Here is a 13957-nt window from a genome sequence, read left to right on the forward strand (position 1 = left end):
GGCTGGAGACGGGCCGGCGGGGCCAGGGGCGGGGCCTCCCGGGAGGCCCCGCCCCGCCGCCCAGGGGCCGCCGGAACCCTCCGAGTCCCCGCGGCCCCCGGCGGCGGCGCAGGCGTGCTTCCGCCGCACACTCGTGACCCAGCGGCCGGCCCCGCCAGGGGAAGCCAGCGGCTGCGCCGGCCGGTGCGTTCCGGCCGCCCTCGGCCCCGCCCCCGCCCCGCCCCCCGCGCCCGCCCCCGCGGCGCGCTGCCCCCCGCCCCCGCCCTTCCCGGCCGAGCCTCCCAGCTCCGAACGCGATCGGCAACAATGTTTACGTTCCGGGGATTATGACGTCGCCGCCCTCCTCCTCCCCCCCTCCCCAGTGAAAATGGTTTCCTAGGACTTTGCAAAACGGCTCTCCCCTAAGTGTTGGTGCAAAAAACTTTGTGGCTCTGGGCCGGGGCTTTTTTTTTTTCGGCTTCTTTTTCTTTCAGATTCTGTTTTTGTCTGGTTCCCTTCGGGCCTTCTTCCCCCCCCCGGGGCCAAAATGCAGGGGGCAGGAGTGTGGCCAATTAATTGGTGAACTCTCCCAAAAAAATGGAGGCAGAGAAAGGCTCTGGACGAAGATTGGTGTGTAGCTGGCTTCTTTTCTACTCTGTGTCTGTATATTATAGCTCTCTGACCCCCCCCGCGTCCTCTCTCCTTTCCGTGGGCTGAAGAGGACCGGAAAAGAAATAATAAATTGCATGCAGAAGGAAGCAGGCAGGCTCCTCTGGCCCCCCCAGCTCAGACCCTTGGGGGAGGCGGCTGCCGGAGTGGGGCCGGGGCGTGGGGGGCTCCGGCGTGGTGGGGGGGGGCGTGTGTGGGGGAGGCTTGGGAAGCTGGAGATGTGGGCAGAGGGGTGGGGGGATGCCCCTCCACGCGGCGTGCGTGCGTGTGTCTGCGTGTGTGTGTGGTGGGGGGGTCCCCTGGGGGAGCTTTGTGAGCGGCCGGCCACCCTTCTCCCCCCCATTCTCCGGGCGAGCAGCTGCCCGGATCCCCCGGAGGCCCTTGGGGGGCGCCTCGCTTCCCCCATCCCCGGGTCTCCCTTTCTTCCACCGGGGGCCGGGCCGGGCTGGGCAAGCTCTCGGGGCCTACTCTGCCCCCCCCCCAGCAGCCCACCTTCCCCATCCCCAAGTCTCTCACCTCCAGGCCCCCCTCGCGGCGCCCCCCCCAGCCCAGTCGGGCTGGAGCTCCCTCTTAGTTTACGTAACCCCGACTTCAGCCCTCGGCTTCCTCCGGTGAGGCAACGTCGTAGAGGGGCACCCCAAAATTGTAGGGGTGGGGCCAGGTGCCTGAGGGCCCCTCCGGCCCCGATCATCGGCAGGGGCTTAGTCAGGAATCGGGGCGGCTCGCCCACGGGCTGGCTTATGAAGGGGGCGCCGGCCCCCCCCCCGCCCCTGCCTCGACTGTAATGGGGGGTCTTATCTAGTTTCCTAGTGGGCGGGTGGAGATCGGCCTGGGGCCGGGGGGCCGTGGCTGCACCTGCTGGTGGGTCCGGCGGGGTCCCCCGGCCCCGCGGTGACGCCCGCGGGGGTCTCTGGCTTGGGTCCCCGCAGCGCTCCATCAACCGGCAGGGATATGACGAGAACGAGGACTCGTCGGACGTGGAGGAGATCGTGAGCGTCCGGGGCTTCAGCCTGGAGGACAAGCTGCGCAGCCCCCTCTACCAGGGGGACTTCGTGCGTGCCATGGACGGCAGAGGTGAGCCCGGCCCCGCCGCCGCCGCTGTGCCCGGGCACGCGCCCACCTTGGAGGGGCACCCGGGGGGCGGCCCCGAACCTCCCCGGCGCCGGTGCGCGCACGTGGGAAAGCTGTGGCTGGTTCGTATTTCGCGCTCCTGTCCCCCATTCCAGGGGATCCGGTGACGAAATGAGGCTGAGCCGTGGGGGGGGGGGAGGTGGAGGGGGAGGGTGTGGGTTGGGGGAGGGTGGCGGCCAGGGTGAGGGGTGGGCAGCCCGGTGGGGCCTAGACCGCTTCGGTGCCCGTCCCCCGATCCCTGTGGAGCCCCGGCCCCCAGCTCGGGAGGAGGGGGCTGCGCGGCTTGGACCGGGCCGTCTAGTCCGCCCAGTTGGGCCGCCTCGGCCGCCGCTCTCCTGCGGGCCAGGGCTGGCACCAGCCCGGCTTGGCCCGCCGACCAGAGCGCTCTCCCTTCTCCTGTCCACTTCTTTGCCCACCCGCAGCCCCTTTTCTCCCTCCCGGCCCGAGGTCCTGGGGCGGCGGGCCGGAGCCCTAAAAAGGCCCCGCTCCGTGGCTTTCCTTCCGGCCTCCGCACCTGAGCCTGGTCGCCCGGTGGCAGATGTGGGCCGGGACAGCTCCCGGCGCTGGAGCCTGGCGCCCACCCACTGGGCCCGGACTGGTCGGGGCCGCCACCGGCCGCCCAGCTGCCGTTTCGCACAGTTTTAAGGGGGCCTCTAGCCTTTTGCACCCCCAGTTTATATCAGTTCCTTTCTGGTTTTGATTTCGCCTTTTATCAAAAAACCCCCAAACCCTTTGATTTTATTCAGGTGCTCTCGATTTCATTTTATTAGCCCTCCTCTCTTTTCAACTGCCTCCCAGGACCCTAGGCGCTAGGTTGGGAGCCTTCCTCCCTGTCCGGGAAAGGCCGAGCATCATTTCGCGTTAGTCTTTGATTTAGGAGAGTGCAGAGCCCCAGGGGCTGGGCCTAACCAGGAGCTTGGGACTGGAAGGCTTTTCTTCCTAGCCCTTCCTGCCCAACACCCTCTTCCAACTTTAGTTTGGGATTTAAAAAAAAGAGGAGTCCCTTCCTCCTTTCCCTGAGGATCTCCCACCACTTTTGAAGCCTCTTTGAAAAAGCCTGGAGAAGGCCTGGGCTGGCCTCTTGGAATGGTAGACCTGGGGAGATGTTGGGGGTGGGGGAATTCTTTAGCTGGCGCCACTGAGATCTCTTCTTTAAATCTATGGAGATTTCTTTTGGGATCCTCGGAAACCTTGACCTTGAAGAAGTGGAGAGGTTGTGACACTTTCTAGTCAGGGTGCAGAATCGGGAAAAGACTGCCGGTGGAGGCAATGACTTGCCCCAGGTCTTTTGGTCTTTAGTCTTTTGACTCCAAATTCCGGCCTCTTTCCTCTGGATCATAGCTTTCATTTGTTAAATTTCTGCACAACTCTTCCTAATCCTGAATATTTGAGCCCTTGGGGCTCTGAAAATGGCCACCCCCCCCATCTTTGCTAGTTCTGTATTTTCTCATCATCCTCTTTCCCAGAGTGGACTTGTGTGTAGTTCTGGGTGACCTGCCCCAGGGAAACTGCCCCTGGTCTGGTTGGCAGAGTTGGGGGGAGGGGAGAGTGCGAGTGTCCCTGTCTTAGGCCTGAGTCTTAGCTAAGACCTCTTCCATCTCACTGCACTCTGGGCCCCTGAACCAGAGAAAAGGGCTTATTCATCCGTCCCTAGGGCTGGAATGACCGGACTGACATTTCCTTGTGGAGATGGGCGTGTGTGGGGGGTGGGGGGTGGAATCTGGACCCTATCTCTTAGTTCTCCAGTTTCGTCTTTTATCCCCATCTTTCTGACTTGACTTCCCCCAGAAGAGTAACTGAGTCCAGTGTAGGGCTTGGAAGAAGACAGAAATTGATGTGATTTTTGTCTGAATGCTCGTCAGCCTTTTTAGGGATAATTCATTAGGAAAAAAAATGAACAGAAAGCTCTGTTCCTTGAAATTTGGGGAAGGGTTGGGTATCAGATCTCGGGGGTTCTCAAATAGATAAGCCCCCCAGATCAGTCTCAGGATGAGGGGAGAGGACTACCTACCATTTGAAGGCTTTTTAAAGATTTAATTGAGACTTCTCTTTCCCTCTCCCCAATTCTCACAGCGGCCCCCCCCAAAAAAAAAATTCAACAACTTAGTTTATCCTCTAGGTGGAGGAAATGTGTGATAGATGGAGCAGGATTGTCATTGTGAAGACAACAGAATTGTACCTAAACTCTCTGGTTATTTTGGCACCAAATACATAGTTTCCAGGGAAACGACTCTCTTCCCCTCCCTTTCACTAGGCAGGCAATTACAATAAGGCCTTCACAGATCCATGGCTACAATGAGAGCCCTCCTACTAGCTTTCTCTCTCTGCACATCCGTCCAGGTGTCAGACAGAGATGGGAAGGGAGAGCCTCTCTTAGCCCTGCCTGGGTCTGGGGCTCCACCCCAGTACTGGCCATAGCTCCGGCTTCCAGGCTATGGCTAATCCAGGCTTCCCTACTTACTCCCCCCCCCCCCCACCCCAACCTCAGGGTGTTTCTTAACAAGTTCTGACCAGTGGGTTTAGGAATGACTGTGTAGGAAGAGGGGCAGGCTGGGCTCTGCTTATCTGGGGGTGTTTCTTGTGGCAACAGCCATCTCCCCTCCCTGATGCCAGGCATGCCTTGGCTTATTAACCAGCTGGGAAGGAGACCAGAAACTGGAAGGGACCTCAAGCATGTTTAGAAGTGTAGATTCTTAGATTCAGAAACTACCTCCCAACAAGGGAGATGTCCTTATTATCTCCATTTTACAGATAAAGGAACTGAGGCAGATAGAGGTTAAGTGACTTTGTCCAGGGTCACAGCAAAATTTTTTCCAGTAGGATTTGAATTTGGGTCTTCCTGACTCCAAACTCATTGATTTAGCCACTGTCACACCTAACTACTTTATCTTAAAGACTTATTGTGTGCTAAAGGGCTATATGATAGATCTCTGAGCTGCTAATCCAAAATGAAAAAGAATCCTTACTCTCCAGAAACTTGCATCCTCCGGGGGGAATGTAACCTGTCAACTGAGAATTATGAGGAGGAAGGAGAGAGCCCTAAGGATTATGGGGATTGGGAAAGGCTTCCTGTAGGAAGTAGCACATAAATTCTGCCTTGAAGGAATCTGGGGATTATAAGAGGCAGATGTGAATAGGGGGTGCATTTTAATTATGGGGACCAGCCATACAGAGGCTGGAGATGACCATCGAGTCTACCTCCCTCCCTTGACCTAAGAGGAAACTGAGGTTCAGAGAGACTGAGCAGCTCACATCTTACTGGGGGTAAATGACAGAATGGGAATTTCCATCGTTCCTTTGTGTATTGATTGATTTGCTTTAATCCAAATGTTCAGATTTCAACTTTGAGTACGTACAGAGAGAAGCCCTCAGAGTGCCTCTGGTCTTCCCAAATCCCGATGGACTAGGAATTAAGTAAGTCAATGTTGTTACATGTTTTCTCTCTCCCTCTGCATCTGCCTGGCAGCCAAGGTTTCTGACAGTGGGTGAAAGGAGTGATAGGGCTTGGCCCTTTTGAAGAGTGGCTGGCCCAAGCACAGAAGTCATCTTTAGCTACATTTTCTTTAGTTCCTCTCTCCCTTAGACCCCCTTACGTTGTGTTTATTTTCTGTACTCCTATATACATACTATATTATTTCTCTCATTGGCATGTGAGCTTCCTTTGGGCCTGGACTGGTTGGGGTTTGACTTTGCATTAAGATAGCAAGGTTTTCCTCAGACAGAAACTGAGAGCCAGAGTCCAAACTGGGAGGTTGGCAGAAGACCACTTTCCAGATGACAACTTCATTATACTTGATTCATGGATGGATCCTCCTTACCTCTCTATAAATTCTGGGTTTACTTTTCTCTCTGGGGTTGTTTGCTTGGGGGCTTGTGTTCTTATCTCTCTTCATTGGGCTTGCCTCCCCCCCACCCCTTTACATTCTTTCCCATTGAGATCTGTCAAAACCCAGAATGAAAGAGAGAGAGGGAGGTAAAAGCAGCTGGAGAGCTGGGCTGGGAAAGTAGAGGCTGGAAGAACTGGTTTCTGCCTTTGGGGAGGGAACAGAGGGAGGAGGCTCCTTATCCCATCATTCATGTTTCTTGTGTCCATTATCTGCAGTGCTCTGAGCTCTCCTCCTTAATTCTGTCATGTTGGACTGAAATCCCTATTTTATTATTAATTCCTTCTTAATGTGGGGCAACTTTTTAACACTTTAAGTTGTCCCAGCGGCGTTAACTGGAATTGGTGGCTGGAATTTCCTCATTCAGGAGGGAGTTGTCTATGCCAGTCCCTATAGCCATCTAATTAACACTGCTACAACCATTATGGTTAATGAGGATAAATCCCTTTGAAGATTTACCCTCCTCCCCATACCCCCAATAGCCTCTTGTTGGGAATTAGGAGATAGGAGTGAGGAGAGGATGTCCTAGAGGGAGAAATATATACTAGAGGTTGGTGGATCTCCAAGGGCAGTCAGGATTTGAGGTTTCTTTCTCCCCCTCCTCTGCCCTTTCAGTACATCTCTATCTCAGATCCAGACACTATCTTTAGGCTTCGATCAGTTATCAGCATTTATTAAGTGCTCGCTGAGTTCTAGATGTTGGACTCAGTGGTGAGGACACAGTGTCAACACCATACAGACAGACAGACCCTCCCCTCACATGGCTTTCAGTCTAGGGAGAGGCAACATATCCTTAGGCCTACACAAAACAGATTCAGTCTAGTCAATCTTAAGGGCTTCCATTCTATAAGCAATAAGGGCTAGGCACTGTGCTGAGCTTGGGGATGTCCAGAGAAGCAAAAGACAGTCCCTGCCCTCATGGAGCTTACAATCTAAATTAGGGTTCAGCTGGTTCTTGAAGTAAATATGAAATTCTAAGAGGTGGAAGTGAGCAGGGAGCATTCCAGACAGGGATGACTGATGCAGAGACATTGAGGTGGAAGAAGAGGAATATCATGGATGAGAAACAGTTAAATCAGTGATTCTTAAAGGACAAACTTTTCTAAGGGGCCTTAAATTCAAGACTTTTCATAATCAAGACATTTTCATTTCTGATAGATAAAGTGAATCTCAGGAGACTATTTAGGAGGGCTCCAATAATGTTTCAGAATGAAAAGGAGTATCCTGGGACTGAAAAACATGGAGAATCATTGTCTTAGATCTATGATGCTATGATTCCAGCTTTCGCCCCCTTTTTCAGCTGTGAGGCACAGGTGGGAAGTCTGTAACGTGTCTTCTGGATTTGACCATAGTAGATCAGGTAGTTAATGGGAGAGGAGGGAGTAACAGAAGGTGCTAGCTGAATAAAGGAAGTGGCTTAGGCTCCTGGGTTCAAGATTGGCACCTTTGTGACCATTCCCCTAGCCCATTGACTGGCCTGCACCATTCAGGTGTGGATCACGAGAACATCAGGAGAAAATTCTTCCTCCCAAACTCTACTTGTGCCCCGATCAGACTCCAACTAGAATATTATATTCACTTTTGGGTGCCCTCAAGGTTTAAGAAGGACATTGACACAGGAGAATACCCAGAGGAGATTGATGAAGTGTTCCATGTCATGGAGCATAAACTGGAGAATTACAGATATTTAATCTGGAAAAAAGTTAGAGAGAGAGATTCTGTTTTTGTTGGTGGGACCTAGGTTTGAAATATGACTATGGCTTTTTTACTAACCATGTGACCTTGGGCAAATCCCTTTCCTGTCTAGGCCGTTGTTTCCTCATCTGTAAAATGAGGGACTTGGCCAAAATGGCCTCTTTGGTCTCCTCTGGCTTAGATCTTTGATCTTAAGACATGTCTCTGATACTAACTACCCGTATAATAACCTTTGGGCAAATCACGTGATCTGCATGGGGCTTTGTTTTCTCATCTGAAAATTGAAGAGGTTGGAATAGTTCAGTGTGGTGTCAAACTCTAATAGAACCAGGAACCACTGAATATATACCAATCCCTGCATATTAACTTGGATCCATTAACATTATCTATGTTCTCTCCTATTTTTCTTTATTTTGTTATAAATCTCACACTTTCATTTTTGTCTAATTGCTGGCATTCTGTATTGCTCAGACTGATGACTGATAAGGTCTTTTCAAGCTCTCTTTCTGTGATCATATAAGATCTCAAGTCATGTCATAGTGGGCTGTTGAGCACAGAACCAAAGGATTTCTCGGTAGAAATGGGTAGAAACTGTCAAGATGCCAGTTTTAGTCTAGATGTTAGGAAGAACTGCCTAAAAATGAGAACTGTCTGTCTACAAATGGAATGAATGGGTTGTCTTGGGAGATCATGGATTTCTTCCTCAGGAGATGTCTAGGCAGATGTGGGATGGCCTCTTGTCAGGTGGGCATTCCTTTCAGGTATGATCTGGAGTTTATGGGCCCCTGAGGTTCCGTCTAGCTCTGAAACTCTACTCTTCCTGGCCTCTGTTTATTCAGTTTCCTTACCTGGTATCTTTTGCCACCCCCAGGATGCCTGACCCTGATTTTACTGTCCGAGACGTCAAACTCCTAGTGGGTAAGTTGCTTGGTTTTTCCTTTTTCTGCCCTAGAGATAAAAGTCCCTGGGTGCCTTTGGGGGGATGGAGATCCCCAAGAGGTGGTGGGAAGGAAATGATTTGTCATATATGATCTAGCTGGTGAGGAACAGAAGACTGAAGGGAATGGTCCTGTGGGCATTACTGCCATCTTTCTCCGAGAGGCAACTTGGTGGGGGTTCTGACACCAGCCTCAGGAAAAAATAGAACTAGAGTGTGACTTGGCAATTAGTAGGCCTCTATATCTCAACAGAATAATTGCAGAACCCAGAAGGCAGAGCTAGAAAGGGTCCTTAGAACCTAGAATTGATAGCGTCAGAATTGAAAGGGATTTTGAGACAAAGTGTCAGAGGTAGGAGAGACCAAAAACTTTGAAATAATGAAAGCTGGTGGAGGGGCAGGGTGTCTTGACTAGGCAATGTCAGAGCTGGGAGAACCCTCAGAACAGGGGATGTCATAGCTGGGAGAGGCCTTAGAACAGGGGATGTCAGAACTGGGAGAGGCCTTAGAACAGGGGATGTCAGAACTGGGAGAGGCCTTAGAACAGGGGATGTCAGAACTGGGAGAGGCCTTAGAACAGGGGATGTCAGAGCTATTCAACCATATATTTCTTACAAAGGAGGAAACAGTTGCAATGCTGGGACTAGAATCCAGTCCAAGGTCCTCACCATTGCTCCATTCTTTCTAGGATGTTCTAGCTCATCCCTTTGGGTCTTCTCAGGGCTTAGATGCAATTGGTTCTTGAGGTCCCAGGCTCAGAGAACTTGTCTCTCCTTGCCTCAATTTCCTCAGCTGCGCCTGCTACTTGAATTGGCCAGTAACTTTGCCTGCAGCCTAGGGGACTTCCAGAGTTTCTCAAAAACAGATTATTGGCCTACGAGAAATGAATGGTCCAAAGAGGGAGGTTGAATGAACGTAGGTGTTCTGGATGTTCTTATTATGGGAGTCTCTATTCCAGATTCTCAGAACTGTTCAGGAGTTTGTGAGCTTTGCAATGGCAGGCAGATCTGGTTTAATTAGAAAATTCTTAGAAAAGGTTTTGTTTTCCAGTTTTCTCAAGGACCAGAGGTTTATGAGGTGACTTAGGGGAAAGAGATAGACAGTGAAGGTGGAAGGAAAGGAAAATTTTTCTAAAGGAATATTAAGGGGCAACCAGGTGGCATAATGGATAGAGCACCGGTCCTGGAGTCAGGAGGCCTGAGTTCAAATCTGACCTCAGACACTTAAATAATTACCTGTGTGACCTTGGGCAAGTAAGTCACTGAACCCCCATTGCCTTAAATAAATTTTTAAAAAAGGAATAATAAGGGCATCAGAAAAAGGTCACACCCAATACTTGATGGCTTCACTTGGAAGGAGTTAAAATAGAATCATCCTTCAAAATTTTTTTCTTTGTTTTCTTTCACTTTTTCTTTTTCCTCTTTCCCTCTTTCCTTCCTTCCTTTCCTTTTTTCCCTTCCTTTTCTTTCTTCCTTCTGTATTTTCTCTCCTTCTCACTGCCTCCCTAATTGAACAGTTTAATAAACAAAATACTTAGACCAAACACTCGTAGTCTAGCAAAACAAATTCCCACATTATATATCTCATTCTGGATTTTACATTCATCATCCCCTGGATAGGAAGTGGATATCGTTTTTTTCATTTTTTTTAGAATCATGGTTTATCCCTACATTGATTGGCATTCTAAAGTTTCCTCAAGCCGTTTTTGTTGGTGATGTTTTTGTTATTGTGTGAATGGTTCTCTTGCCTCTGCTCTCTCCCATTATCATCAGATCCTTGAGGATTTCCCAATTTCCTCAGAAACTGTTCTTTTGGTCATTTTTTTCCTTTTTTTTTTTGCAAGGCAATGGAATTCAATGACTTGCCCAAGGTCACACAGCTAGGTAATTATTAAGTGTCTGAGTTCGAATTTGAACTCAGGACCTCCTGACTCCAGGGCTGGTGCTCTATCCATTGAGCTAAATAGTTGTCCCTTGGTCATGTCTTAAGACACAATAACATACCATCATTTCCCAGTTTTCAGCTACTGCTAAGAGAACCATTATACATACTTTTGTGATTTGGGGAATTTTCTCTTCTGAAATCAATCAAACAACTGTTTATTTAGCCCAGACAATATATTTGCCACTTGACTAAGCTCTGAGAATACAAAAGAAAAATCCAAATCAATCCTTACTTTCAAGGAATTTATTTTGGAATGGAGGAGAGAACACCTCATAAGTAACAGATGTGAGTACAAGGTAACTATGTTAGGGGGATGGGGAAAGACCTCCTGTAGTGGAGCTATCACTTCATCTGAGTCTGTCATAAAAGATGCCAGAAATTCAAAGGGTTGGTGATAAAGAAGGAAAGAATTCCAGGCATAATCTAGGGTGGTAGATGTGAGGCCAGAGGCTGTGGTTGGATTAGGAGAAGGAAAGGTAAAGTGTGAGAAAATTGGACAGATTGGAAAGATTGATTGGGAAGGGATTTAAATACCCAACAAGGGGGTAGATATTGGTCCTAGATAGGTCCTAGGACCTAGATATAGGTACTAGATAGCCACTAGAATTTATTGAGTGGGGGCAGAGGGTGATTGGTCATCTCCAGGGCTGGTCAGATCTGTGATTTAGGAAAATCACTTTGGCAGCTGTATTGGATGATGGGTTGGAACAGGGAGAAGCTTGAGAGGCAGGGATGCCAGTGAGAAGATCGTGGCAATAATCCAGGGGAGAACAGATGAGGGTCAGAACTAGGGTGGTGGCTGTGTGAGCGGAGAGAAGGGGAAGATGGAAGTAGAAATGACAAGATTTGGCAACTGATTGGATCCGTGGGGACAATGAGCAGTCAGGGATGAAGGTTGTTGATGCAGACCTGGGTGAGTGAAGACTGGCGATGCGCTCTGTAAGTCAAATGAAGCACATAGTTCAGTTACAGCCAGCTCTGGCATAAGCTCTGATTCCTGCCTTAATGAGGTATGAAAGTCCATTTTTATTTTAGAATAAAATTTTTATTTTTATTTGAAGAGTACAACATATTCAATTTGGGCTGGAAGTTTGGCATGGTAGATAAGAGAGCTAGCTTTAGAGCCCCAGAGTCAGGAAGACCTGAGTTCAAGTTCTGTATGACTCTGGGCAAGTTACTTAACCTCTCTAGGTCTTAGACAACTCTCTCTCTGTCTGTCTGTCTCTCTGTCTGTCTCTCTCTCTCTCTCTCTCTCTCTGTCTCTCTCTTTTTAAGATTTTTCAAGGCAATGGGGTTAAGTGGCTTGTCCAAGGCCACACAGCTAGGTAATTATTAAGTGTCTGAGGTCGGATTTGAACCCAGGTACTCCTGACTCCAAGGCCGGTGCTCTATTCACAGTGCCACCTAGCCGCCCCAACAACTCTCTTAAGATTATGAATGACAGTGAAAGGGCTGAGCTGCTTTGGTATAGGGAGTTTCTACATTTGGTTGACCTCTTGTCTACTGGATAGATCATTAGTTCCTCCCTAGTTTATTATTATTTTAAAATGTTAGTCCTCTGTTTCTTCATTGACTTTTGTTGAAGCTTCACATCAGCATACCTTCTTTCTCTTACCTTCTCTAGCCAGGGAACCATATTTTTGTTGTTTTAGGTTTTTGCAAGGCATAAATGGAGTTAAGTGGCTTGCCCAAGGCCACATAGCTAAGTAATTATTAAATGTCTGAGGTCATATTTGAACTCAGATCATCCTGACTCCAGGGCCGGTGCTCTATCCACTGTGCCATCTAGCCACCCCCAGGGAACCATATTTTAAAAGAAAGCAACTGAGCAAAATCAAAATCTCCAACTCACGAGCCCTTAGCCTTCAGTATTGGGAACACATGATTAACCATTTCTGTAAAGGGGGAGGTAGGAGAAAGACCTTTTTTTTTAATCTGCCCTCTGAAGTCATTCATGGAAATAGCTTCCCTTGAGGGCCTTCTCTGCAATTTTTGGCCTCTGTAGCTTAGAACTCAGAGGTTAAATGACTTGCCTAGGGTCATTCAACCACTGGGTGGCACAGGTGGGAATTGAACCCAGGTCTGTCTTCCTGGCCTGTACTCTACCAGGCTGCCTCCTCCCATAAAATTTTTAACAGTGTTTTCTTGACCGACCACCGTTCTCCTAACTCTTACCTGATTTAGCTATTGAGGACACTTGGAAGAGAGTGGGAGGGGGGCTTTCCTGGGCTAAACCACTGCCCCGTTTCTTGCAGTCTAGGGACCTGCAGTCTGGAAATGTAGTTGGTTTCTGGAAATCTCTACACCAGAGACTAGCCCTATGGGGGCCCCTTGAAGAAACTCAGCATTTCCAGGAGCTGTTAACTAGAAAGTTAGGTGTTAATTGGTTGGGATTTCCCTATTGACTTTCTTCTCTGAAATGTTTTCTCTTCCTTTCCTGAGGCTATCCTGTAAGATGGGGGTGGGGAGGGGGAGGGGTCTGCCAGCCTGCTCTTTGACCTTTGTTTCTCCCTGCTGCATTACTGGAGCTTTAGACTGATTGGGCTTTTCTGGGAGAGCTTTGGGAGGTGTGAAGCCTTTTCTTTGTCTCCTGGAAGGTGAATTATCCCCCTCTAGTGTAACTGTTTGGTAAATTTTTGTTGGGATTTGTTCCCCCTTTCCCATCTGTTCTTTCTTCCCTCCCTTCTATCAATCCTTCCATCCTCCCTTCAATCCTTCCCTCCCTCCTTTTTTCTTCCTTCTTTCTTTCCCCCTTCTTCTTTCTTCCCTCCCTTTCTCCTTCCTTCCCTCCCTCCCTTCCTTTCCTTTTTCTTACTTCCTCTCTTCCCATCCTCTCTCATTTCTCTCCTTCCCTTTCCAAATCCTCTTTCCCCTACGCCTTTGTCATCTCTTATTCCCTTGTTTTTCCCCAGTGGATTTCAATGATTTTACAGAAGACTTCTTACATTTTGTTTGCATTTCCCAGAAAGGCAAGAGAGGGGTGTTTCCTGACTAAACAGGGTACTGGAATGTTGCTTGAGGTTCCACGTGAGCTGGGGAACCATCAGATTTTCTCGGAAACGAGGAGAGGGATGGAGACCTGGCTTGGGTGGCCTGGATTGGCCAAGGATTGGGTGAAGGGACCTCAGGCACCATCTTCATTTTCAGAGAGAAAACTGACTCCTTGACAAATCTTATGAAAGGTCACACAGGTAGCAGGTTTCAGAGGTAGATTTGAACCCAAGTCTTTTGTTTCAACAGCTAGGGGTCCTTGTGCTGTTCTTTGTCTTTCTTTGTACTCTTAGTTCTTGGTACATTATTCATAAATGTTTAGATCATCACTCTGTTTTGCCCTTTTTCTGAACTTTACTTCTTTTACTCTATAATATGGATCACTGTTCATAGACTTCAAGGCATCTTAGAGTTCAATTAGTTCTTTTGTTCTATCTCACTCCTTGTGATCCCATTGGGGTTCTCTTTTGGAGGCCATCAGGGTTAAGTGATTTGCTCAGGGTCACACAGCTAGTAAGTATCCTAGACTGGGTTTGGGAATTTAGGTTCTTCTGACTTCAGGGTCATTGCTCTATCAATTCTGCCACCTAGCTGTCCCCACTTGGGGTTTTCCTGGCACAGATACTGAAGTGATTTGCTTTTTCCTCCTCCAGCTCATTTTACAACTGAGGCAGATGGGGTTGAGTGATTTGCTCAAGGTCACACAGTAATGAGTTTCTTAGGCCAT

At 49.1% G+C, this 13957-nt stretch overlaps 1 protein-coding gene across 2 annotated transcripts in view; it reads left to right on the forward strand.

The window, feature by feature from the left end:
• Positions 1 to 277: 277 nt before the first annotated feature.
• Positions 278 to 13957, forward strand: part of KDM2B (lysine demethylase 2B) — a 128843-nt gene continuing 115163 nt past the window's right edge. For both annotated transcript variants that reach the window (XM_074205581.1, XM_074205582.1), the window contains exons 1-4: positions 278 to 609; positions 1578 to 1722; positions 5115 to 5193; positions 8230 to 8276. In XM_074205581.1, the coding sequence (XP_074061682.1) occupies positions 577 to 609; positions 1578 to 1722; positions 5115 to 5193; positions 8230 to 8276 (304 nt within the window). In that variant the 5' untranslated portion in view covers positions 278 to 576. The remainder of the gene's footprint in view (positions 610 to 1577; positions 1723 to 5114; positions 5194 to 8229; positions 8277 to 13957) is intronic.

The sequence above is a fragment of the Macrotis lagotis genome, chromosome X, assembly GCF_037893015.1.
Source record: "Macrotis lagotis isolate mMagLag1 chromosome X, bilby.v1.9.chrom.fasta, whole genome shotgun sequence".
Taxonomy (NCBI): Eukaryota; Metazoa; Chordata; class Mammalia; order Peramelemorphia; family Peramelidae; genus Macrotis; species Macrotis lagotis.